Genomic DNA, 27,490 nt, shown 5'->3' with positions numbered 1-27,490 from the left:
CCTCTACACAATCCTGTTTCGGATCTCTACAGTCAATTCTTTTCTCCTCATGGCTTGGTTTTTGCTCTGATTCATTGTCAGCAGTGAGACCTTATATAGACAGCAGTGTGTCTTTCCAAATTATGTCCAAGCAACTGACTTTATAACAGGTGGACTCCAATCAAGGTGTAGAAACATCTGAAAAATGATCAAAAGAATTGGGAGGTCTCAGAGCAAAATTTGAAGTTTCATAACAAAGGGTCTGAATACTTACACTGATGAGCAAAAGGGTAACAATCTTTTGAACTTTTGACTCCATATCTCACCATCCACTACAGCTTCCAACGTGAGACTACCTAATAACACACTGAGCTATCGGGGAATGCGAGAACAGGTTGTAATTTGTAGTATACAAGAAGAAAAAGGTTGTTCCACCACCAGGAGCAAAACAGTAACAATGCAGCTACATACAATAATCTGCATAACTAATCATATGCTAAATAGCTGCAAATCCAACTTATGTATGAGATAGCCAAGATGATTGTCTATAAAAGTATGGTAATCCTCGCGTTCGAAGCTGTAGTGGATAGTGAAATATGGAGTCAAAAGTTCAAAGCATTGTTACCCTTTTGTTGATCAGTTGCATATTGCATGGTTGCATGAATTTTGTCATATAGGTTTTTTCCACATTTTACTTACAAAATAGGCACCTGAGGTTCAGTTGTCTATAACTTAACTGTGGGGTCACAATGAGCGATGTACAGACATGAGCTGTTGCCTGTGCCAGCGCAGATCTGCATAGCACATTAGTGCAGAAGACCCCTCCCTGTAGCCCACTTTGGCCCCACAGTGGATTCCCGTTCCAAATCCGAGTGTACGGTATCCAAAGTGCTATAAGACCTGCCTATAAGACTCCTCACCATAAGGAGATATAGTCGTCGCCCCCGTCCCCCACCCCCCCAAATCCTGACCTAGGTCTCTCACCCAGTATTCCCTGCTCTGATGAGGGGCAATCCCCCTGAAACAGCTGCCTGCAGATGAGATGCTGGCTTATTTATTATCCAAGTCATGTTTCAAGGCCTGTTTAAAAGGTCAAACATTAACTTATAGGATAGCTGCCTTACATCTGGTGGAATCAGAGGCAGAGATTGCTAAGAGCTTATTGCATCCCTACTTCCCAGAATTCCAGAGGAGCATGTCTGGCCTATAAGACTCCTTACACCAATTAAGGCACTCTCCTTAAGGAGATATAGTACCCTCCAAAAACGCTATAGACACCTGAAAGGAAAATGTGAAAAAGTATATAACAATAATAAATTATGGCATTTAGAATAGTTTTTAATAAAGTTCTTCAAAACGTAAGGTACACTTTTATGTTTTAGTTTTTTTTTTAACTACTGTTGCTTTTCTTGTTTTTAGTAAATCTTAGAGGATACGGTACGTTGTTTCATACCTAGATTTATAAGGCATGGCATGTTTGTACTGTGCAACACTAGCCCAGGAGGTCAGTCTAGTGATTTGTCCTAGGGCCTATCATTGTCCTCATGTGTCTTTTCAGCTATTATGCTTCCCTCCCGCCTGTGCCCCTCCCCCGGTACTTTGTAAACTTCACTGAAATCATTAGCAGATTACCCTTTAACAGAAGGGAAGCTCTGTAGGGGAACAAGTTTTTACTTGCCAAGGTATCCAACAAGTGTAATTGCACAAGATCTGCTTTGTTTAATCTTCTTCTCAATTTCACTTCAAGTCAACCTGCTGTGTACAGTATGTGCGGCACAGCGTGAAGCAGCGGGTGTAGTGGACACACAGGGTAATGATCCTAGACTACAAGACGTCTGAAGGTGGAAGCCAGCAGTTATCCTGGACCGACACTGCGCTGACCAAGTACTGTTCAGGTAAATCTGAGATCACAGGGCCTAAAACTGAGCTTTTTTCTTCTTTTTCAATGGAATATCCAGAGCAACTAGATGTATAAGAATGAGATTTATAAAAAATGTATACTGTAGTTCTGTGTTCTATGGATCCATTAGAGGTACTCTTCCCTAGATGCTTCTGTATACAGTGCGGCACCAAGATAATATACTGCTCCATAATACTGAACCATAGAGATCTGAATGTCGCCACACACGCTCTGTGCATGCTGCTTGTCATATGCATTATTTTAACACAGATATATGGCCATTTTTTGCGGCCGATGTTTCCACCCTGTATTTTAACCAAACCCAGGAGAAACCAAGGGGCAGTAACCTTTCATAAAGGGATTTTTTAATGAACTTTCTCTGCCAAGATCCATTTCTGTTGCCCAAAAAAATATATATTATAGACAATATAGACTGTGGGCATACAAGCCCTTGTATAAACAGAACATAATATAACAGCTCTATTAATACCTGCATAGTACTACCTTACACCACAGGGATGAATGCATCCTCTATGAACCTGTTAACATGTTGGTGTTATCTAGCTCAAGAAAAATAAAAAATATATAATTTTTTAAAGAGTAACTAAACCTTTGAATAAAATTTTAATATGTTGTCCCTAATGCCCTAAAAAAAACTTTTTCCAATATAGTTTATTTACTAATTTAGTATTTTTCTTAGTGTTCACCCTACCTAAAGCGCACCATTCACTGTGCATTCAAAACTCAGTTCTCCGTGCACCGCTGACAGCTCAGTGCTGTACGGAGTATGGAGTGTGAAATTCATGAATGGGGCCGCACAGCGATGTGAGTACCGGCAGGAGCGCATGTTGCTGCTCCAGCCCGCCCCCCCGGAGGATTACTAACACCTGGCATAGCACATGGGTACTCTGTACTATGCCAGGATCCTGCTTCTGCCTGCTCCGCTAAGCTAAGAGCTGACATGAAGTTCTCTTAGCTTAGCGTAGCAGGCAGAAGCAGGAGCCCCGCTCTGCTCAGCTAATCCTGGCATAATACATGGGTACAAAGTACCCATGTGCTATGCCAGGAGTTAGTAATCCTCCGGGGAACGCGGGCTGGAGCAGCAATATGCGCTCCTGCCCGTACTCACAGCGCTGCTGCGGTGAGCTGTTAGAGGGTGTGCGGAGAACTGAGTTTTAAGTGCACAGTGAATGGTGCGCTTTAGGTAGGGTAAACACTAAGAAAAATACAAAACTAGTTAAATAAAGTATATTGGAAAAAGTTTTTAGGGCATTAGGGACAACATATTAAAATTTCATTCAAAGGTTTAGTTACTCTTTAAGTATACGGCCACATGTCATGTTTCCTGATGCAGTTTTGGAAGCCAAAACCAAGTGAATTTAAAAAAGAGAGGAGACATAATTTCTGTCCTTTATAATTTCTCTCCTTTATGATCCACTCCTGATTTTGGCTTCCAAAACCTGCATGAAGAAACCTGACTGTGTGGCCGTACCCTCAAGGGGTTGTCTTGTACAAATTGAAACAAGTGTTTCACATTGCTGTAACATATCCCCTGCAGCATCTGTCCAGAGGGACCTGTGTTGTAGGTTATATGTGGCCCTTTACATCTAGTGTGTCCATAAGCGAGGAATTCATACATCACAATGTAAGCATCAAATGGTTTGGATGTACTATACGTAACACATTGAGGTGTCCCTCTAGTTTGGATTCCCATGATCTAACCAAAACTGCTTACCAAATATAGGACACATATCTACATATACTGAAAGAATACATGCTAAAGCCTGTATTGTTAGCGATCATTTGCAGTTTAATACTGCCCCCAATTGCCCAACGCTCATTCTTCAGGCAATCAAAATCTTTTGACATGTTAAAAAATTTTCATTTGCAGGCAGCAGGTTGTGGGTGTCTAATCACTATCTGCCGCCGGCAAACCACTATACAGCATGGCATAGTGATCACTCCTCCCCATGCTGTGGAGGAGATCCCCACATGTAATAGCAGCGGTCTCCTCCGCTAGTGAGTAGGCGATTGCCGGGAGGAAATCACATCGGGCTGTGTAATACAGCCTAAGGGTACTTTCACAGTTGCGGCAGAGTGATCTGGCAAGCAGTTCCGTCCCCAGAACTGTGTGCCGTATCCGGCAATCTGCATGCAAATGGACAGCATTTGTAGACGGATGCGATCCGTCTCACAAATGCATTGCAAGATCGGATCCATCTGTCCGTTTCTCATATGGACAAACAGATCCGTTTCAATTTTTTTTCCACATTTTAAAGGTCTACGCATGCGCAGCCTGGAAGGACGGATCCGGCATTGCGGTATTTTTAATGCCGGATCCGGCACTGATACATTTCAATGTAAATTAATGCTGGATCCAGCATTCCGGCAAGTGTTCCCGGAACTTTGGACAGAGATAAAACCGCAGCATGCTGATTTCTCTCCTTTCAGAATGCATGGGGGTAATCTGATCAGATCTTTTCCGCTATAGAGCCCCTAGACGGAACTCAGTGCCGGAAAAGAAAAACGCTAGTGTGAAAGTACCCTTAACTCGTCAAACCTCACTGCATTAGCATTGGAGTGTATGAGAGTTACAATGTATTCCAATAGAGCCCTGCAACAAGGAGGTAATGTACGGCAGCTTCAGTTCATTTCGGAGGACTCAAGCTGCCGCACAATGCATCCGGTTCTCCCGGGGGGAGCCGGAGCACACCTGGAAGCGTGTGATTCCAGGTTTAGCACATTCAGATGCCATGGTCTCGTTTGACCTTGGCATCTAAAGGGTTAAAAGTCCACAATCGGCATTATCGCCAGTCGCAGACTTTAGCTGCGGGTGTCTGCTGTATGAAACAGCAGGCACCTGGTGGCTATGGCGCCCGCTGCACATGCGAGCGGGCGCCATGTTTGAAGTCCTCAGATCACACCCCAAAATCCTCCCCTCTATCTCCAACAGACCTCAGATCAGACTCTCAAGTTCAATCAGCCTCAGATCAGACCTCCCAACCTCCATCAGTCTCAGATCAGACCCCCTAGCCTCCCTCAGCCTCAGATCTAACCCCCATCAGCCTCAGATCAGGTTAGATCAGACCCCATCAGCTTCATATTGGACCCCTGTCAGCCTCAGATCAAGTGTAAAAAAAAGAAATGCACTTACCTTGCTTGCTCACCGCTCCTTGCTCTTCTTCTGCACTGTATGGACAGGACAAAAGACTTTGTAAACAAAGGGGGCATACCTTATGAAATACAGAAAATGGTGCAGAATTTCAACAAAGACTATATTAGTAAGTGTCATGTAATCATCTCACAAACATATTGGTCAACAGTAACCAGAAAGTGGCCAACCTCTTTAAGTGTGAATAAATGAACAGCATTTGTGTTAGGCCTCATGCGCTTTACTGTGTCTGTATTACGTTCTGCAAACCATGGATCCACATAACACGGACATCTTCATTGTGCAATTTTCTTGCTACCATCACTAGAAATGAGTATTCTTGTTGGCAATACTGACAAGAATAGGACATGTTCTATAATTTGCAGAACGGACACACAGATGCAGACAGCACACGGATGACATCTGTGTGTTGTCCGTTTTTTTACAAGACCCATAGAAATGAATGGGTCTGTGCAATTCGCAAAAAATGTGGATCGGACAGGGATGCAAAATACAGTCGTGTGCATGAGGACTTATAATGTATTACAATATATTCACATCATAAAATTGTATTCTGTACGATAGGTCATAACACATTGATTGATGGAAGTCAGTCACTGATCCTGAGAATAGTACTGTATTAGTTCTACACAAGTGGAGTGCAGACTTCACGTGTCTGGTCTCTCTCCATTAATCTGGAGACTATGGAGTGTTAACTATAACTTTGATTTGTTACTATGAGGAAAGACAGCACCTATATTACCTGCTCTTCGCCACCAAATGGGACTAGCTTGCTGATAGGCCATAATACTTTGGCCACTTTCACACGGTCAGTATTTGGTCAGTATTTGTAGGCCAAAACCATTGGTGGTTCTAGAACATCTCAGAGATGCATCTTTCCATTATACCTTTCTCTGTAGGATTCAGTCCCCTGGTGTTTTATAATACAAGCTGCTGGTAAATTGGCTGAAAATGACAACTGTCAAGGCATATCTGATCTCCCAGAAAGGTGATCATGCTTATAATTATTTATTTGAGAATGCAATAATTCCATGACGCTGTAAATCAAAAGGGCGTAAACATACATAATATAAAAATACAATGAACAATAAACTATTAACAGACTGGTAAAAAAAAGGGGAAGAGGACCCTGCCCGCAAGAGCTTACAATCTACAAGGGAAGAACACAGTAGGTGAGGGTAAAGGCTACTCATTTGGTGGTGTGGTGGCAGCATGCTTTTTGGAGGTAATAGACTTTCGTATTGAATCGCATTCCATTGTATGAAGCGGGCACAATGACGGCCCGCCACTGTCATTTAAGTCTTTAGATGCCGCATTCAATGCTGATTGCAGCATCTGAGAGTCACATTTATCCTATCAGGGGGGTTAAACAAAAAAAATACATACTCACCTCATCCATTTGATCGTGGACAGGCCGTCACGGGCATCTAGATTGAAGAAAATCTGGCAATTCTCAGTGCATGTGAGAATTGGTGCATTTTCTTTACTCAAGATGGCCGCGACGGCCTCTCCGCAATCAAAATTGATTAGTTACCATGAAGCGCCAAAAAATTCGGATTCGTAGTGAATCAAATTTTTCCTGAAATTCGGATCAAATTCCACTTCCTTAACTTCGATTCGCTCAACACATGTTTGGATGTTGGGGAGAGTCTGATGTCCTGAATAGGGAGATTCAGAGTAGGGGAGAGGCACGTGAGAAATCTTGTCGTCAACTGTGTGAAAAACAGATGAGAGGAGAAGAGAGGAAGAGGTCCTGTGAGGATCGGAGATTACATGTGGGGATGTATCTAGAAAGCAGGTCAGAGATGTACAGAGGGGGACAGGTTGTGGATGGCCTTATATGTATTTATTAGTATTTTAAACTGCATTCGCTGGGCAATGGGAAGCCAGTGAAGGGACTGCCAAAGAAGAGAGGCAGAGTTGAAACGAGGGGAGAGGTGAATTAACTAGGCACCGCTAGATGGGAGGCCACAGAATGGAATTTTGCAGTATTCTAGGCAGGAAATGACTAGGGCATGCACTAGCATTTTAGTTGACTCAGAGGTGAGGAAGGAGCGAATACGAGAGATGTTCTTAAAGGGAACCTGTCATCAACTTTATGCTGTCCATACTAACAGCAGAATAAAGTAGAGACAGTGAGTTGATTTCAGTGATCTGTCATTTATATAGTTAAAAGTAAGTGGTTGCCGAGAACCAACATCACCATCGTTGCAGACTGGGCCTGGAAAAGAGTCACGGACACCTGAGAAGAGTCCTGGTTATTCAAAAATTCTTGCTCTCCTGCCCACCTGCTGATGACTGACAGTCTAATACCTAGTTTTCTCCCTTTCTCTCTAGCAGAGAACTGCCAATCATCAGCAGATGGGCGGGAGAGAAGGAGATTATGAATAACCATGACTCTTCTCAGGTAGATTTGACTCTTTTCCAGCCTGGGCTGCAGTGATTATGATGCTGGTTCTCAGCAACCACTTACTTTAGCTCATAAGTGACACCACCGCTGAAATCAGTATTTCTATCACTATTTTATACTGCCCTCAGTGAGGTCAGCATAAAGTTGATGACAGGTTCCCTTTAAGTTGAAAGTGGCAGCTGGAGGTGATGGTTTGGATTTGTGGCTGAAAATACAGGGCAGAATTAGTAAAATTAGTAAAAAAAAATATATATATATTTGTACTGTGTTAGCCAGTAAATAAAAGATAAAAAAAGATTAAGATTCCTCAGTTTCCTCATACTTTGCTTCAACAATTTACTGTTACAACTGTTTGTTTTCTCCTCCACATATTGATCTGCTTTACATCACTTGTCTCATCTACCTCATTATTCCTATGTACTTTGGTGTATAAATATTTGACTCTTCAGATACTGTCTTAAGAGACCGCCTGACGAAGAGGCCTAAGTAGCCTCGAAAGCTTGCAGTTCTGTAATTTTTTCAGTTAGCTATTAAAAGGTATCAACCACTGAGGAATCTCAATCTTTTTTCATCATGTTACCCCCAGGCAGCGGACCTGTGAGCCTGGGAGAAAGCGTTGTGCTATTAACCGTAATGGATGGGTCAGGTAGGGGGGCTGAGTGACATGGGGGGAAAGACAATGAATTCTTGCCAGTAATGCATATAACATCAGTATTTTGCATTGTTCATGTAAAAATACAGGACCTCCAGAAAAATGTATGAACAATATAGGCAGATAAATCTCTCTATGGTATATTGACAGCATGTCCAATAATAGAGCAAATTAAAATTCAATGTATATGAACACAACAGAGCCAAGTCAGGCAAAATTTGGAGTTGGTCATTCACACTGTCAAGCTCAATGCATTCCTATGAACATCACCATTGTGCCACTAAGATGTTGTTCATTTTATGCACTTACAGTTGCAAGAAAAAGTATGTGAACCCTTTGGAATGATATGGATTTCTGCACAAATTGGTCATAAAAAGTCACAACAATTGACAATCACAGTCTGCTTAAACTAATAAAACACAAAGAATTAAATGTTACCATGTTTTTATTGAACACACCATGTAAACATTCACAGTGCAGGTGGAAAAAGTCTGTGAACCCTTGGATTTAAAAACTGGTGAACCTCCTTTGGCAGCAATAACTTCAACCAAAACGTTTCCTGTAGTTGCAGATCAGACGTGCACAACGGTCAGGAGTAATTCTTGACCATTCCTCTTTACAGAACTGTTTCAGTTCAGCAATATTCTTGGGATGTCTGGTGTGAATCGCTTTCTTGAGGTCATGCCACAGCATCTCAATCGGGTTGAGGTCAGGACTCTGACTGGGCCACTCCAGAAGGCGTATTTTCTTCTGTTTAAGCCATTCTGTTGTTGATTTACTTCTATGCTTTGGGTCGTTGTCCTGTTGCAACACCCATCTTCTGTTGAGCTTCAGCTGGTGGACAGATGGCCTTAAAGAGGACCTTTCACTAGTTTAAAAACTAAAACTAACTATATCAGTGGGCAGAGCGGCGCCCAGGGGTCCCCCTGCACTTACTAGTATGTCTGGGCGCCGCTCCGTTCGCCCTGTATAGGCTCCGGTGGTGTGCAGCTCCCTCTGTTGTACCGGGCGGAGATTTTGTATTAGGGTTGTCCCTTGCTGCAGCGCTGGCCAATCGTAGCGCACAGCTCATAGCCTGGGAGTCCCAGGCGCCGCTCTGCCCACTGATATAGTTAGTTTTTAGTTTTTAAACTAGTGAAAGGTCCTCTTTAAGTTCTCCTGCAAAATGTCTTGATAAACTTGGGAATTCATTTTTCCTTCGATGATAGCAATCTGTCCAGGCCCTGACGCAGCAAAGCAGCCCCAAACCATGATGCCCCCACCACCATACTTCACAGTTGGGATGAGGTTTTGATGTTGGTGTGCTGTGTCTCTTTTTCTTCACACATAGTGTTGTGTGTTTCTTCCAAACAACTCAACTATGATTTCATCTGTCCACAGAATATTTTGCCAGTACTGCTGTGGAACATCCAGGTGCTGTTGTGCAAACTGTAAACGTGCAGCAATGTTTTTTTTGGACAGCAGTGGCTTCCTCTGTGGTATCCTCCCATGAAATCCATTCTTGTTTAGTGTTTTACGTATAATAGATTCGCTAACAGGGATGTTAGCATACGCCAGAGACTTTTTTAAGCCTTTAGCTGACACTCTAGGATTCTTCTTCACCTCATTGAGCAGTCTGCGCTGTGCTCTTGCAGTCATCTTTACAGGACGGCCACTCATAGGGAGAGTAGCAGCAGTGCTGAACTTTCTCCATTTATAGACAATTTGTCTATAAACCGTGGACTGATGAACAGCAAGCTTTTGGAGATACTTTTATAACCCTTTCCAGCTTTATGCAAATCAACAATTCTTAATCGTAGGTCTTCTGAGAGCTCTTTTGTGCGAGGCATCATTCACATCAGGCAATGCTTCTTGTGAAAAGCAAACCCAGAACTGGTGTGGTTTTTATAAGGCAGGACAGCTGTAACCAACACCTCCAATCTCATCTCATTGATTGGACTCCAGTTGGCTGACACCTCACTCCAATTAGCTCTTGGAGATGTCATTAGTCTAGGGGTTCGCATACTTTTTCCACCTGCACTGTGAATGTCTACATAGTGTGTTCAATAAAAACATGGTAACATTTAATTCTTATTCTTGTTATTAGTTTAAGCAGACTGTGATTGTCTATTGTTGTGACTTAGATGAAGATCAGATCACATTTTATGACCAATTTGCGCAGAAATCCATATCATTCCAAAGTGTTCATATACTTTTTCTTGCAACTGTATATAGCGCTACTATATTCTGCAGCACTTTACAGACATTAGCATCACATTGTCCCCAATGGAGCTCACAATCTAAGGTCCCGATCAATATGTCTTTGGAGTATGGGAGCAAACCCACACAAATACAGGGAGAACATACAAACTCCATGCAGATGTTGTCCTTGGTCAGATTTGAATCTAGGAACCCAGCGCTGCAAGACACCAGTGCTAACCACTGAGCCACCATGCTGCCCATTCAGCTAATCTAATGCAGATGTCTGAATAGTGAATAAATAGGCTTACATAAATCCAACAATATTATTCAAATATTAATAGAGATTTCCCTTTATCATTATATCGGTGGCTTGGAGAAGCCGGAAAGGTAAATTTGGATTCTATCTTCAAAGCAACCACATTTCCTCACATGTCTGCAGCCTATCAACACGGCAAGGTCACCTACTATGTACTAATTAGCACGTGACATGAAGTGCATGTGTCCTGTATGTGTAATTTACCCATAATTGCATGTTATTATTTACCCTGCATGTCTTATGGATTGCTGTGTACAAAGTAGTTATTGTGCAATGTGCACCCAAGAACAGTTTATTGCTTAGAACCTGACTCCTCCATTGTTATACATCCATTAACACTGTAATTAGCATACAAATAGTCAGATTAAGTTTTATGTGATAATCACCATAGTACAATACAGTCATTAAGATATACACTGCATTGTGAAAGTCTTCAGACCCTTTCACTTTTTCAAATTTTGTTATGTTGCAGCCTTGTGCTAAAATAAAAAAAAAGTTCAAAACTTTCCCCTCCCATCATTCTGTACTCAGTACCTCACTCTTCTTGGGTATGATGCCACAAGGTTTGCACATCAGGATTTGGGGATTTTCTGACATTCTCCTCTGCAGGTCCTCTCAAGTTCTGTCAGGTTGGATGGGGACCATCAGTGGACAGCCATTTTCAGGTCTCTCGAGGGATGTTCAATTGGGGTTGGGGCTGGGGCACTCAAGGACATTGACAGAGTTGTCCCTAAGCCACTCTTGTGTTGTCTTGGCTGTGTGCTTAGGGTCATTGTCTTGCTGGAAGGTGACCCTTCAGCCCACATGCTGGAATTGTTTTGTATTAAGAATACCTCTGTTCTTTGCTCCATTCAGCTTTCCCTTAACACTGGTATTGGGCAGGTGATGAGCAGTGCCTGGTTTCCTCCATAACGCTTAGAATTGAGGCCAAGAAGTTTTGTTTTTTTGCAAACTTTCATGTGTCTTTTACTGAGGAGAGGCTTCTTTCTGGCCACTCTGCCATAAAGCCCACATTGGTGGAGCGGAGTGCTGCACTGATGGATGACCTTCTGGAAGTTTTTCCCATCTGCACTCAGGATCTTTGGAGTTCAGCCAGAGTGACCATTGGGTTCTTGATTACCTCTCTTACCAAGGTCCTTTCCCCCCGATTAATATGTTAGGGACAGCAAGTTCTAGGAAGAGTCTTGGTTGTTCCAAACGTCTCTATATTAAGAATTACAGAGGCTGAAAAAAAGACATCTGTCCATCCAGTTCAGCCTGTTATCCTGCAAGTTGATCCAGAGGAAGGCAAAAAACCCCTGTGAGGTAGAAGCCAATTTTCCTCACTTTAGGGGGAAAAAATTCCTTCCCGACTCCAATCAAGCAATCAGAATAACTCCCTGGATCAACAACCCATCTCTAGTAGCTATAGCCTGTAATATTATTAGATTCCAGAAATACATCCAGGCCCCTATTGAACTCTTTTAGTGAATTCACCATCCCCACCTCCTCAGGCAGATGGTTCCATAGTCTCACTGCTCTTACCGTAAAGAATCCTCTTCTATGTTTGTATACAAACCTTCTTTCCTCCAGACGCAGAGGATGTCCCCTTTTCAGAGTCCTGGGAATAAATAGATGATGGGAGAGATCTCTGTACTGACCCCTGATATATTATACACGGTTATTAGATCTCCCCTTAGTCATCTTTTTCTAAAGTGAATAACCCTAATTTTGATAATCTTTCTGAGTACTGTAGTCCACCCATTCCAGTTATTACTTTAGCTTCCCTCCTCTGAACCCTCTCAAGCTCTGCTATGTCTGCCTTGTACACAGGAGCCCAGAACTGTACACAGTACTCCATGTGTGGTCTGACTAGTGATTTGTAGAGTGGTAGGACTATGTTCTCATCATGGGCATCTATGCCCCTTTTGATGCTACCCATTATCTTATTGGCCTTGGCAGCAGCTGCCTTACGCTTGTTTCCACAGCAGTTTGCTGTTCACTAAAATTCCTAAGTTATTTTCCATGTCAGTGTTACCCAGTGTTTTACCATTTAGTATTGGTGGTGATGTGAACAGCGAAATCTGTGAGAAAGTCCCGGAAGAGGTGTATATCTCACCCAGGTTTCTTCAACTGGGTGAGGTAAATAAGATCCAGGATGGTACTGGCTTCAGCAAACATAGTTGCTGAAGCTATTTTTCTTTAGTAGTTCATGGGCTGGATTTTATTGGACTGGGGAAGGTAGGCTTGGTAGTGGGACCTCCCCAGTCCACCCCATTCCAGGGCCTGTTTTTTCCTAAGCCTGAGGGATCTCCGGGTATCATCTGGGATCGTTAAGGGAAATAAAAACCTGTCCAGGCTGTCAGTCTGGGGGAAGGGAGGATTGTGATACACAGACCTGTGGAGGCTCTGTGTGGTCTCAGTCACGAGGGCTGAGGGGCCCCAAGGCTATGTGACGCCTGATACCTTCCCTGTGTGTGGACTGTTTGGCTGTGCAAAGCCGTACCTACTTGGACGTGTGAACAGGGCTCTACAAGTGAGGTAGGGACGTTATTTTGTTTAGGTAGTGCCTAGACAGGCAGGTGTTTATTTTGGTTTCTGTTTGGAGTGCTGTCTTTTGTGTTGATATGCCTCAATAAAGCACAAGTTTGGACCTCAAACCTGGTGTCCGTGAAGACGTCTGTGAGTGTGACCCCCTGTAAGAGAGCTACCCCTCACAGTATGTACAGGTGACTTGCATTATTCCTTCCCATGTGCATAACCTTACATTTGTCAGTGTGAAACCTCATCTGCCACTTCTCTGCCCAAGTCTCCAATCTATCCAGATCCCTCTGTAGTAGTATACTGTCCTCTTCTGTGCTAATTACTTTACACAGTTTAGTGTTATCTGCAAAAAATTTATTTTTCTGTGCAAGCCTTCTACAAGATCATTAATAAATATATGAAGAGAATAGGGCCCAAAAGTGAAAGCGTCTGAAGAGTTTCCAAATGCACTGTACATATTAGATTTATGTCGTCTGAACTCGCTGATTTTGGTGGGTTTGGCCAACCATCTAATGTGTATGGGGCCTCCCAACTGTCCTCTAATTTCTCATGTTAGGGGAGATAATGATCGAGCACATTAGATTTCAACTTCCGTTCTCAGAAGAGAAGCCGCAGCTACAGGTGTCTGGGAACGGCTTTTCCCCCCTCTACCCATTCATTACATATACATGATTGGTAAGCACGCATATGTATGAGAGAATATGGAGAGATAGCTGTTTGCCAACTCGTCATACAGTTTATCTTACATGTATGTCCAGCTTTACTCATACGATGTGGGCAATCAATTGACCATGGGTTCATACAAATGATCCTGACAGCAACATGGTGGACAAAACTGGCTGATCAGGGAGCCCTTTCCATAAGACCAGCCAGTGCTAGCCCCTTTCTCCATGGGGCACTTGGAGAGGGGTCTAGCCCTCGTTGGTAATTGTAACGGTCGCGTACACACACACACAGGGGGAAGGGAAGTGACCACCTGCGCTCCCCCCTTACCCCTGGCCCTGCCTACTTGCCTCGCGAGTCCTAATGACAGGGGACAACTGGACGGCAATCCCTAACTTGGAATAAGTGCAGGGATGACAGACAGACAAACACCAGGATGTGAACGGACCGAGTCAATACCAGGAAAGCTACAAGGTACAAAGGGAGCAAGCAGAGAATTGTCAGGAGAAGCCGGGGTCATAAATACCAGGAGAGCAGCAAAGTACACTAGGAGCAGGCAGAGGATCGTCAGGAATTCAGCAGGAGGTAAGTACGCCAGGAAAGACCAAATCACAGGTTGAACCTAAATTAACAGGCAACCTGTGGCCAGCAGGCTGCCTGTATTTATAGTGGGAGTGAGGATCATGTGACGTGGCCAGCGTCACATGACCGACAGACCAACCAGTCGAGCACCGAGTGATCAGCTCGGCGCTCAAGGCAGACTTAGGAGCAGGGAGCCACCCAGCTAGTAAAGCCGCCCTGGGAATGAGGTCAAACACAGATCCTCATTCCTAAAGCTAAACAACAGTTCTGCGGGCAATGGGGGACCGAGTGCACCTTCGGAACCCCGTTACAGTAATATTCCATTCTGTCCTGATAAAACCTTGCACTATAATGTTTGATTGCTGCCATTGGGCCTCCTCTATTCTATGTACAATGCAAAGAGGAGACAGGGCCACACCTCACGTGTAAGCTTTGAACCGCAAGGACATGACCCAATGCATAATGCTGTTGTGGACATGTAGGCTGAACAGGCCAATGGAAATCTCAGCAGCTCTCTCCTGCAACAGGAGTTCCACTTGGATCCCGCAAGGTCAGGTATAAAAATTCAGATTGAGGAGCGCTATTTCCGAACTTTATAAAGGAATTGTATTACACTACATATAAAAGTATAAGTGTGACGCATTTCATCAGTGTACTGTTGACGTTATCAGACATAGGCCTCATGCACACGACCGTTGTGTGCATCCGTGGCCGTTGTGCCGTTTTCCATTTTTTTCCACGGACCCATTGAAAGTCAATGGGTCCGTGGAAAAATCGGAAAATGCACCGTTTTGCAGCCGCATCCGTGATCCGTGTTTCCTGTCCGTCAAAAAAATAGGACCTGTCCTATTTTTTTGACGGACAACGGTTCACGGACCCATTCAAGTCAATGGGTCCGTGAAAAAACACGGATGCACACAAGATTCGCATCCGCGTCCGTGGCCATAGGCTACTTTCACACAGACGGATCCGCAGATCCGTCTGCATAAAAGCTTTTTCAGAGCTGAGTTTTCACTTCGTGAAAACTCAGATCCGACAGTATATTCTAACACAGAGGCGTTCCCATAGTGATGGGGATGCTTCTAGTTAGAATATACTTTGAACTGTGTACATGACTGCCCCCTGCTGCCTGGCAGCACCCGATCTCTTACAGGGGGCTGTGATCCGCACAATTAACCCCTCAGGTGCTGCACCTGAGGGGTTAATTGTGCATATCAAAGCCCCCTGTAAGAGATCATGAGCTGCCAGGCAGGGGGGGCCAACCCCCCTCCCTCCCCAGTTTTTAAATTCATTGGTGGCCAGTGGGCCCCCCCCCCTCCCTCCCTTGTATTTAACACATTGGTGGCCAGTGCGGCCGGCCCCCCCTCCCTCCCCTGTAGTTAACACATTGGTGGCCAGTGCGGCCGGCCCCCCCTCCCTCCCCTGTAGTTAACACTTTGGTGGCCAGTGTGGCCGGCCCCCCTCCCTCCCCTGTAGTACTGTAGATTCATTGGTGGCCAGTCGGCCCCCCCCCTCCCTCCCCCTCCTAATTAAAATCTCCCCCCCTATCATTGGTGGCAGCAGAGACTGTACCGATCGGAGTCCCAGTTTAATCGCTGGGGCTCCGATCGGTAACCATGGCAACCAGGATGCTACTGCAGTCCTGGTTGCCATGGTTACTTAGCAATTTTTAGAAGCATTATACTTACCTGCGAGCTGCGATGTCTGTGACCGGCCGGGCGCTCCTCCTACTGGTAAGTGATAGGTCTGTGCTATAAGAAATGTGCCGCACAGACCTTTCACTTACCAGTAGGAGGAGCGCCCGGCCGGTCACAGACATCGCAGCTCGCAGGTAAGTATAATGCTTCTAAAAACTGCTAAGTAACCATGGCAACCAGGACTGCAGTAGAGTCCTGGTTGCCATGGTTACCGATCGGAGCCCCAGCGATTAAACTGGGACTCCGATCGGTACAGTCTCCGCTGCCACCAATGATAGGGGGGGGGGGGGATTTTAATTAGGAGGGGGAGGGAGGGGGGGCCCACTGGCCACCAATGAATCTACAGTACTACAGGGGAGGGAGGGGGGGCCGGCCGCACTGACCACCAATGAATCTACAGTACTACAGGGGAGGGAGGGGGGGCCGGCCGCACTGGCCACCAATGTGTTAACTACAGGGGAGGGAGGGGGGCCGGCCGCACTGGCCACCAATGTGTTAAATACAAGGGAGGGAGGGGGGCCGCACTGGCCACCAATGTGTTAAATACAAGGGAGGGAGGGGGGGCCGGCTGCACTGGCCACCAATGAGTTAAATACAGGGGAGGGAGGGGGGGCCGCACTGGCCACCAATGAGTTAAATACAGGGGGGGGGGGGGGGGTCTGCCCCCTGCTGCCTGGCAGCACCTGCCAGGCAGCAGGGGGCAGTCATGTACACAGTTCGTAGTATATTCTAACCTGAAGCGTCCCCATCACCATGGGAACGCCTCTGTGTTAGAATATACTGTCGGATCTGAGTTTCACGATCTAACTCAAATCCGATGGTATATTCTAACATAGAGGCGTTCCCATGGTGATGGGACGCTTCAAGTTAAAATATACCATCGGATTGGAGAAAACTTAGATCTGATGGTATAAAAGGGACTCCTGACTTTACATTGAAAGTCAATGGAGGACGGATCTGTTTGCAATTGCACCATATTGTGTCAACGTCAAACGGATCTGTCCCCATTGACTTGCATTGTAATTCAGGACGGATCCGTTTGGCTCCGCACGGCCAGGCGGACACCAAAACAACTTTTTTTTCATGTCCGTGGATCCTCCAAAAATCAAGGAAGACCCACGGACGAAAAAACGGTCACGGATCACAAACCTACGGACCCCGTTTTTGCGGACCTTAAAAAAAAACGGTCGTGTGCATGAGGCCATAGTCTGACATTGTTTTTTCTTAATAAACATCAACATAATAATAATGCTGTTGTGTGATAAGTGTGTATCTTGTGCTGTCTTGGAGGTCACTAGGCACATCTTTCAGCACTGTCAGGAGATTTATGTTCTGCAATGATGACTGCTGTGAGCAACGTTCTCCAAACACCAGACTGTGGCATAACAGGACCCATAGTTTCCAAGCTGCAGTGTGGTCACCAATATGTGACACATCAGCACCGCTACTGTGTTGTCATGGTCTTTAGCCAACTAAGAGAGGCCATAGGCCTAACTAACTGGGACAAAGTCCTCAAAAATAAAAATACAGCTACAAAATGGGATATCTTTAAAAGCATTCTAAAATCTCATTGTGAGAGGTACATACCGTATGGGAATAAAAGGTTAAGGAACAAAAAGAAACCAATGTGGATAAATAGAACTGTAAAGAAAGCAATAAATGACAAAAAGAAAGCATATAAATCACTAAAACAGGAGGGTGGCACGGAAGCACTGAAAAACTATAGGAAAAAAGGAAAAAAATAGAACATGTAAAAAATAAATAAAAGCGGACAAACTAGAGACCGAGAGATTAATTGCCAAAGAGAGTAAAACTAACCCTAAAATGTTCTTCAATTATATAAATGTTAAAAAGTATAAATGTTAAAAAGAGTAATGAGGGGGGAGTCGCAGAGAGCGAAAAGGAGAAAGCAAAGCTGTTAAATATTTTTTTCTCCACTGTATTCACTGAGAAAAATAAACTGTCAGATGAAATGCTGAATGTAAAAATAATATCCCCATTAAAAGTGTCCTGTCTGACCCAGGAAGAAGTACAACAGTGACTTAAAAAGATTAAAATAGACAAATCGCCAGGACCGGATGGCATACACCCCCGTATCCTAAGGGAATTAACTAATGTCATAAGCCAGACCCTTATTTCTGATATTTGCGGACTCTATACTGACAGGGAATGTCCCACAGGATTGGCGCATGGCAAATGTGGTGCCAATATTCAAAAAGGGTCCAAAAACAGAGCCTGGAAACTATAGGCCGGTAAGTTTAATATCTGTTGTGGGTAAACTGTTTGAAGGTTTTCTGAGAGATGCTATCTTAGAGCATCTCAACGGAAATAAGCAAATAACGCCATATCAGCATGGCTTCATGAGGGATCGGTCATGCCAAACTAATTTAATCAGTTTCTATGAGGAGGTAAGTTCTAGACTTGACAGCGGCGAATCAATGGATGTCGTATATCTGGACTTCTCCAAAGCATTTGACACTGTACCGCATAAAAGGTTAGTATATAAAATGAGAATGCTCGGACTGAGAGAAAATGTCTGTATGTGGGTAAGTAACTGGCCCAGTGATAGAAAACAGAGGGTGGTTATTAACGGTACATACTCAGATTGGGTCACTGTCACTAGCGGAGTACCTCAGGGGTCAGTATGGGGCCCTATTCTCTTCAATATATTTATTAATGATCTTGTAGAAGGCTTGCATAGTAAAGTGTCAATTTTTGCAGATGACACTAAACTGTGTAAAGTAATTAACACTGAAGAGGAAAGTATACTACTACAGAGGGATCTGGATAGATTGCAGGCTTGGGCAGATAAGTGGCAGATGAGGTTTAACACTGACAAATGTAAAGTTATGCATCTAGGAATTTTAATAAACAGCAAACTAAGCTGCAGATAACCAGTGTCAGGCAGCTGCTGCCAAGGCCAATAAGATAATGGGTTGCATCAAAAGGGGCATAGATGCCCGTGATGAGAACATAGTCCTACCACTTTACAAATCACTAGTCAGACCACACATGGAGTACTGTGTACAGTTATGGGCTCCTGTGAACAAGGCAGACATAGCAGAGCTGGAGAGGGTCCAGAGAAGGGCAACTAAAGTAATAATTGGAATGGGGCAACAACAGTACCCTGAAAGATTATCAAAATTAGGGTTTTCACTTTAGAAAAAAGACGACTGAGGGGAGATCTAATTACTATGTGTAAATATATCAGGGGTCAGTACAGAGATCTATCCCATCATCTATTTATCCCCAGGACTGTGACTGTGACGAGGGGACATCCTCTGCGTCTGGAGGAAAGAAGGTTTGTACACAAACATAGAAGAGGATTCTTTACGGTAAGAGCAGTGAGACTATGGAACTCTCTGCCTGAGGAGGTGGTGATGGTGAGTACAATAAAAGAGTTCAAGAGGGGCCTGGATGTATTTCTGGAGTGTAATTATATTACAGGATATAGCTACTAGAGAGGGGTCGTTGATCCAGGGAGTTATTCCGATTGCCTGATTGGAGTCGGGAAGGAATTTTTTATTCCCCTAAAGTCGGGAAAATTGGCTTCTACCTCACAGGTTTTTTTTTGCCTTCCTCTGGATCAACTTGCAGGATGACAGGCCGAACTGGATGGACAAATGTCTTTTTTTGGCCTTATGTACTATGTTACTACTATGTTACTATGTCCGCCTTTAGACACTTCTTCTCAAGACTAAACAAATTTTATTCTTTTAATCTTTTCTCACAACTAAGGGTACTTTCACACTAGCATTTTTCTTTTCCGGCACTGAGTTCCGTCCTAGGGGCTCAATACTGGAAAATAACTGATCAGTTTTATCCCCATGCATTCTGAATGGAGAAAAATTCGTTCAGGATGCATCAGGATGTCATTAGTTCAGTCACTGAACGGCGTTTTGGACGGTATTATCTCCGTCCAAAATTCCAGATCAGTTGCCGGAATGCCGGATTCAGCAATAATTTACATAAAATTTTTATTAGTGCCGGGTCCGGCATTAAAAATACCGCAATGCCGGATCCGTCCCTCTGGTCTGCGCATGCGCAGACCGGTAAAAATGCATCCGGATCCGTCTACAAATGCTGTCCGTTTGCATGCAGGTTGCCGGATCACTCTGCCGCAAGTGTGAAAGTAGCCTAAGATCCTCCATGGCACACCAATAGTTCCCCATACACATTAGATTATCAGCTTGTCCCACCAAATTGGCTGGTTCGGCAGTAAATAGCGTGTTTAGGGTCTTACAGGAGACCTCAAGGCAGCTACCTTTTCTGCCTATAAGATACTGTATGTATGTTCATACCTGCTGACCTATTAGCAAACTCGCAAATGTCCTCGGATCTGTAGGACATGCACAAAGCATTTACAGATTTTCATAGCCCTGTACGTATATTGTTGTCATTAATGAGTAACCTTATATTAATGATCTTTCTTGTAAGATATGCAGCAGAAATTAGGGACACCAACCCTGGACGCTGAGCTGGCAAGAAGATGCCTACAACTAAGCGAAGAACTAAGTGTGCCAGAGAAGCTGGGTCATGCTACCTATGAATGGAAAGCCCTCCATTTGGCATCCTGGAATGGGAACACTGGTCTTGTGAAACAATTTCTACAACAAGGAGAAAAGATTGATGACAGGTATGTGTATATAGCCACTAATGTCTGCACTGCTCCCCACACACCTCAATTGCTAAGATTCTTTTACAGACATAAATCCGTCTTGAGAGCCAGAGTCTTTGTTGGGTTCTAATGTTCTTTCAAGGTGTTAATCCCTCCCCGGCCTTGATGTCCATGAAGACTTCTAATCCTATGCACACGCTGGTGATAAAGTCTCTCGGCGTCAAATAGGTGACTGAGCAACCGAAAGATGATACTTGAGATTAATCTAGATAGGACAATAGATGTGATTTCTATGGGTGGAATGTTTAAAACATACTGTATGGGACATGTGAGACATTCGAGATATTTCGCTGTGCTGATACTTGACAAACCAATTATTTGTTAAACCTTACAGATGATTCATTTCCAGTCAATAGTTCGTCAGGGATTAATTGATCTTGCTTTGTCAACAGATATCTGCTTTAAAAATATTACTTAAAGGGCTTGGCCACTTTCTTGCTACTGTTGACCAATATGTTTATAAGATGACTATATAGCACTTGCTAATATAGCCTTTGTGGAAATTCTGTACCATTTTCCAGATTTCATAAGGTATGTACCCTTGTTTGCTAAGTCTTGTGTGCTGTCCACACAAAGGTCCTGTCCATTAAATGTCAGCTTATGGAGGTTCATGTGACAAGGCAAACAGACTGTTTGTAAGGTCTTCTCCATTTATACACACCACACCTGCCATCTGCATTGTGTTTGAATAGAGGAGATGAGTGATGTGTCTGGTCACATGAGCCTCCATCAGAGTTACTCAAAACTACAATATTGATCAGTTATTCAGCATCAGATCAGTGGGCATCTGGCATCTGCTAGTGACTGTGCCAGATACAGAAGCTCATTAGGGTTCAGTTCCATTTGAATGAATGGGATTGAGCTGCGATACCAGGCACAGCCACTACAAAATGTATGGAACTGTGCCTGGTCCATTACATCAGATCAATAGCAGGGGTACCAGCAGTGGCGTACATAGTAAGGGCCCCATAGCAAGGATCAAACCAGGCCCCCCCCAGACAGGACAGAAGGATTTCCACCTAAACCCCTTTCAATGACCCTTGGGACATTCTTTCCACTGCCTCATTTGCTATAAGTTGTTTCTTTAGAGGGTAGAGTCCTGACCAAGTTTTCACCACCCCAAGTAGAAGAGGGGATGATCCCAACTGGGCCCCCTCTTGCCCTGGGCCCCATAGCAGTCGCATGGTCTGCCAATATGATAGTTATGCACCTGGGTACCAGAAGTCAGACCACCACCGATTATATATTGATGGCCTATACTAAGAATTGCTTGCACAGCTAATGGTCTATTGCAGTGATGGGGAACCTTTTAGAGACCGAGTGCCCAAACTGCAACCCAAAACCCACTTATTTATCACAAAGTGCAAACACAGCAATTTAACCTGAATACTACAGTCCAATATACAGTAGTATATCTTCCATGTACTTTATCATTTAGCTATAAAAGCCTGATTACATTCAATGTGCTGCCTGTGCTGTTCATAGTGCGCCCTGCACTGGTGAATGGGAGGAAAAGTCTAAGGCATATTGGTACACCATAGACTTTTTCCAGGGAGTGGGTTCCCACAGAGAGGGATCTGAGTGCCGCCTCTGGCAACCGTGCCATAGGTTTGCCACCACTGGTCTATTGTATGGGTAAGGGTGCTTTCACACTAGGGTTATTCTTTTCCGGTATTGAAATCCGGTAAAGGGTTTCAATTACGGGGAAAAAACGCATCAGTTTTGTCCCAGTGCATTCTGAATGGAAAGCAATCCGTTCAGTATGCATCAGGATGTCTTCCGTTCCATCCCTTGTACGGTACTTGACCGGACAAAATACCGCGGCATGCTGCAGTATTTTTTCCTGCCAAAATCCTGGAATACTACCGCACTTGACGTATCCGGCATTAATTACCATTGAAATGTATTAATGCTGGATCCGGTACCAAGTGTTCAGGAAATTGCCGCATCGCCGGATCCAGTTTTCCGGTCTGCGCATGCGCAGTTTTTTCTAGCTTTGAAAATATTTAATACCGGATCCGTTATTCCGGATGATACCGGAAAGACGGAGCCGATACTTCAATGCATAAGTCTAATGGATCCAGAGAAAAAAGAGATATCCGTTTGCATACGGATTTCCGGATCCACTCTAGTGTGAAAGTACCCTAAGACATCACATTATGAAGCTATGTTTAGCACTGGCATAGCCCATCCATAGGCCCCCATGCACACAGATGCATACTGCACGTTCTTATACTGTAAAAAAAAAGTCATTACAACAAGTGCAGTGCGACAGGTTGGAAATCACTGACCTATAGACCGCAGCTATGAATTGATCCCACACAAAGCATGAAGGGGCAGTCTTGACAAGTGGCTTTCGAATTAAAACTACCTTAATAAAAAATGTTTTTTGCTTTTTTATATTTGACATTATAATAAACATATTGCTTGCCTTATTCAGGGATGAGCTTGGCTGGACTCCTCTTCACTGCGCAGCATCCAATGGTCACTTAGCTACAGCAAAGCTCTTAATCCAGAGAGGAGCTTCAATAAATGTTCAGGATGCTTCAGGCTGTAGCCCTCTCCACCATGCTGCATGGAGTGGCCATACACACTTGTCTGAGATGCTGTTAAACCGTGGATCCAGTGCCATCGCTCCTACAAAAGGAGGTCTAACAGCTTTACATTTAGCGGCAGCAAATGGTCATACACTCATTGCACAGTTATTGTTGAAGAAAAATACAGACCCATGTATTGGTGACAACAACAAGTGGAGTCCATTGCACTGGGCAACCGTCAGCAATCATGTCCATATCTTAGAACTTTTAAGTGAACACAATGTCTCCCTTGGACTTGAGACCTCTGGGAATTTGACCCCTTTGCATGTTGCAGCTGAGACTGGAAAAATGGAGGCTCTGAACTATCTCTTGGAGAAGGGGGTCGATGTGAATGTCCAAGACATGCTGGGCAGAACAGCTCTAGCAATTGCAGCTAGTAATGGTAGCTTGGAGGTATGTGTTGCTGAATGAGAAGACATTTTCAGCCTAGGACAGGTTATATGTACTATAGAGAGAAGGGAAGAGGGGGTCCACATTGGCTTTGTCCTATTGTAGAGGGTGGTGTCAACCACAGAGATGTTAGGGAGAGTTCTTCACTCTAACGCAGCAGGTGGTGTCAAAAATAATAGTGGACTTTTTGAGTCTCATGGGTTACATAATAGGGTATGCCCTAATTATTCAAATACTGTGGTAGCATAGATACAGTGCCAAACCAAGATCATTACATAAATACAGCACCAGAACCAAGTTCAGTACATATACACAGCACCAGAACCAAGCTCATAACGTAATTATAGCACCCAAACAAAGCACGGTACACGGTACATGGTATAGCACCTGCTCAAAAAAATGCTCAATGCAGATACTATTTGCTTGAATTGACCTTGTGAGAAGGTGCCCAGGAGTGGGGGCCCAGAACCTGGGTGACTGCCAGGAATACCAGGTGATTTGTCAGGTCTGCCATAGAGAATGTGTAAATGTAGCTCTCATCGCCTCGACCTTTCGTTCCCAATAATTGCCTGCTCAGTCGGATCCATGTAAATGGGCCTTCCGCTGTATGGCCCCTTTCCTCTTTGTACGCCCCTGGACCTAGGACACACTTTACGTAACTAAGACAACTACATTCACTTAAACAAGGAACATAATGTCCTTATGTACAGTACACAAGGAAGGAAAGACAAGTAATTAGTTCAAGCCTTTGATCTGGCAGACAAATGCATGTGACATCCAGGTGACAGGTGGAAATAGCTAGAAGGCCAATAAGTCTTCGGCTGCCCATACTCCTCAGTAGCCGACAGCTATACTTCCTGACCCCCGATACAAATACATGCTCAGCTTGGCCTACAGTGATTTTGTGTTCTTAATAGAGAGAGGGAAATAAACCTAGCTATACGTTATACTCATTACTTACATCATCCAAACCCGCCGATTTCCTATCGGGAACGGCACATGCCTCAGAGATCACATGTCATTCCGGCATGTACCACCACTGAGGCCACTGGTTGGCCGGCAGCGGTGACGTGCATGTAAGACAGCACATGACACTTCCTGACCAGTATGGACGGAGACACACTGGGAGGTTCCAACCAATAATTATTTTTTTTAGCCCATGCCTGGCCACCCCTAAAGGAAAGGTCTGATACTGCCTATCCTAATTAAAATAAAGAATTAAAGAGGTTTTCGGTGTTTACTATGGTCTCTAACAGATATGCTCATGTAGTTGCTTACTTCATGTACACAAATCCCTCTGGTTTCTTTCCATCCTCTATGAAGCACTTCTTGTTGCTGTCTCCAACCAGACCCATGATAGAAACATAGAAACATGACCAGTACATAAAGACAGCCCCAGAACCAATCTAATAACATACATACAGTTCCAGAGCCAAGCTCAGCGCATATAGACAGCACCAGAGCCAAGCTCAGCGCATATAGACAGCACCAGAACCAAGCTCATAACGTAATTATAGCACCCAAACAAAGCATTTCTTCTTCCTCTGTCACCGACCCTAAGAACGCCCAGTTAGTTTATAGCTCCTCCCACCCAGCTAGTTACACAGACACTCCCATTTCACTGCCCCCGTATGGACATAACATCACAGGAAATAAGACAGAGCTGTATGGACATGGTCATGTGACCACAGCCCAGAACAGAAGAAATACATTACAAAATACTGCTACCTTTATAAATTATCTTTTTTAAAGGATGTTGATGCAAACCAGAAAAATCCCTTTAAATTGTTCAATCCTTGATGCAATAAGACCCTGAGGAACCATTGGAGTAAGCCCATAGAAACCTCTGACGTGTGCCACTGTCTGGGCATACAATGGCCATTGCCTCCCATTCCTACTCCCATACTGCGTCCTATACGGTGTTTTACTGTGCATAGCAAACTACATTTTCCTATAAAATGCAATAAGGGTACGCTGATGCATACTGGTCGAGGGTACATGGGGCCTATGGACATGTTAGAGGCATATGTCGGCGAATACCCTCAACATATACCTCCGATGTGGCCAATAACAGGGTGTGAACAGAGTCTTACTTGGGTCTGGTGGTTGTAGTGAACCAGTGCCTGGCACACATCTATTACAGAAGGATAAAAATGTGACCCTTCCTAGTTAATAGGTTTCTACCTAGTCTTATATATTTAATGACCCCTTTTCTGTCCCCTTCCCTCTTTTTCAATAGGTTGTTCACTTGCTTTTGGATAATAAAGCTCAGCCGAACGTTGCGGACAATCATGGACGGACCGCCTTACACAAGGCCGCGGCAGCAGGGCATCTCACTGTGGTACAGATCCTTGTCCAGAACGGAGCCTCCGTGAATATAAAGGACAGCCTGTGTCTCACACCAATGCAGAGAGCGGCCATGATGGGACACAAGCAAGTGTCTACCTACCTGCAAGGAGCACTACCTACAGTTCAAAATGTACTCTAATCCTGTACGTCTCTAACAAGGTTCACCTTTAAAGGGAACCTGTCACATTGAACATGCAGTTCCATCTACAGGCAGTGGAGTATACAGGAAGAGGAGCTGAGCAGACTGGTATATATTGGGGGAGATTTATCAAACTGGTGTAAAGTAGAACTGGCTTAGTTGCCCATAGCAACCAATCAGATTTCCCCTTTGATTGTACAGCGCTCCCCTGGAAAGGTGAAATATGATTGGACTGAGGCTAGTTTCACATCAGCGGAGTATATTCTTTCCAGATACGGCACTGCCGGATGCAAACGGTACGCCTGCCGGCCCCGTTATGTATAATAGGGTTTGGCGACAATCCTGCTGCATTCCTGCACGCTGCAGGCACTCACCATCTGTATTTCATACATATACTAGGTTTATTTATAGTAAATAGTTTTAAAATCCATAGAAAATAATCTTATCATGAAAGGTATTAAAAAACATTCAATATCAAATAAAACATCCAACACAAAGCATTTGTCCCAAAATATAAAAATATATAGGATAAACTAGATTTAATAAAAGTAGCGAAGAGTGCATGCATAGACACTGGTTTGTGGGTGCCGTAATTCTGATTATTCCAGTCCTGGTATAGTATACTTTAGTGGGATTAGAATTGTGGTAGATAGTTTATTAGTAGTCACACATATGGTTAGTATGATTGTTCCGAACTTATTCCGTGAATATCCATCCAAGTGAATTGTGATTTTGCTGACACACATATGTTTGTAAGGCTACTTTCACACTTGCGGCAGTGTTATCCGGCGGGCAGTTCCGTCGTCGGAACTGCCCGCCGGATCCGCCAATTTTGATGTGACTGAAAGCATTTGTGAGACGGATCCGGATGCGGATCCGTCTCACAAATGCATTGGAAGAACGGATCCGTCTCTCCGCTTGTCATTCAGGTATTTTGAATGTCGGATCTGGCACTAATACATTCCTATGGGGGAAAATGCTGGATCCAGCATTCAGGCAAGTCTTCAGTTTTTTTCACCGGAGATAAAACCGTAGCATGCTGCAGTTTTATCTTTTGCCTGATCAGTCAAAAAGACTGAACTGAAGACATCCTGATGCATCCTGATCGGATTACTCTCCATTCAGAATGCATGGGGATAATACTGATCAGTTCTTTTCCGGTATAGAGCCCCTAGGACGGAACTCTATGCCGGAAAAGAAAAACGCTAGTGTGAAAGTACCCTTAATATGGTTATTCAGAACTTGTCCCAAAACAGGTATAG

The 27,490-nt window shown here is 44.0% G+C and overlaps 1 protein-coding gene across 1 annotated transcript; it reads left to right on the top strand.

The window, feature by feature from the left end:
• The first annotated feature begins 1,782 nt into the window (after positions 1-1,782).
• On the top strand, positions 1,783-26,497 carry ANKRD65 (ankyrin repeat domain 65). Its single transcript, XM_040415559.1, has 4 exons — positions 1,783-1,874; positions 20,513-20,711; positions 23,194-23,743; positions 25,980-26,497. The coding sequence occupies exons 1-4, from the start codon at positions 1,793-1,795 to the stop codon at positions 26,226-26,228; spliced, it is 1,080 nt and encodes a 359-aa protein (XP_040271493.1). The 5' UTR covers positions 1,783-1,792; the 3' UTR covers positions 26,229-26,497.
• Positions 26,498-27,490: the final 993 nt, after the last annotated feature.

Source organism: Bufo bufo, chromosome 1 (assembly GCF_905171765.1).
Source record: "Bufo bufo chromosome 1, aBufBuf1.1, whole genome shotgun sequence".
NCBI lineage: Eukaryota > Metazoa > Chordata > Amphibia > Anura > Bufonidae > Bufo > Bufo bufo.
Note: the sequence above shows the minus strand (reverse complement) of the source record. Positions and strands in the feature narration are given on the sequence as shown.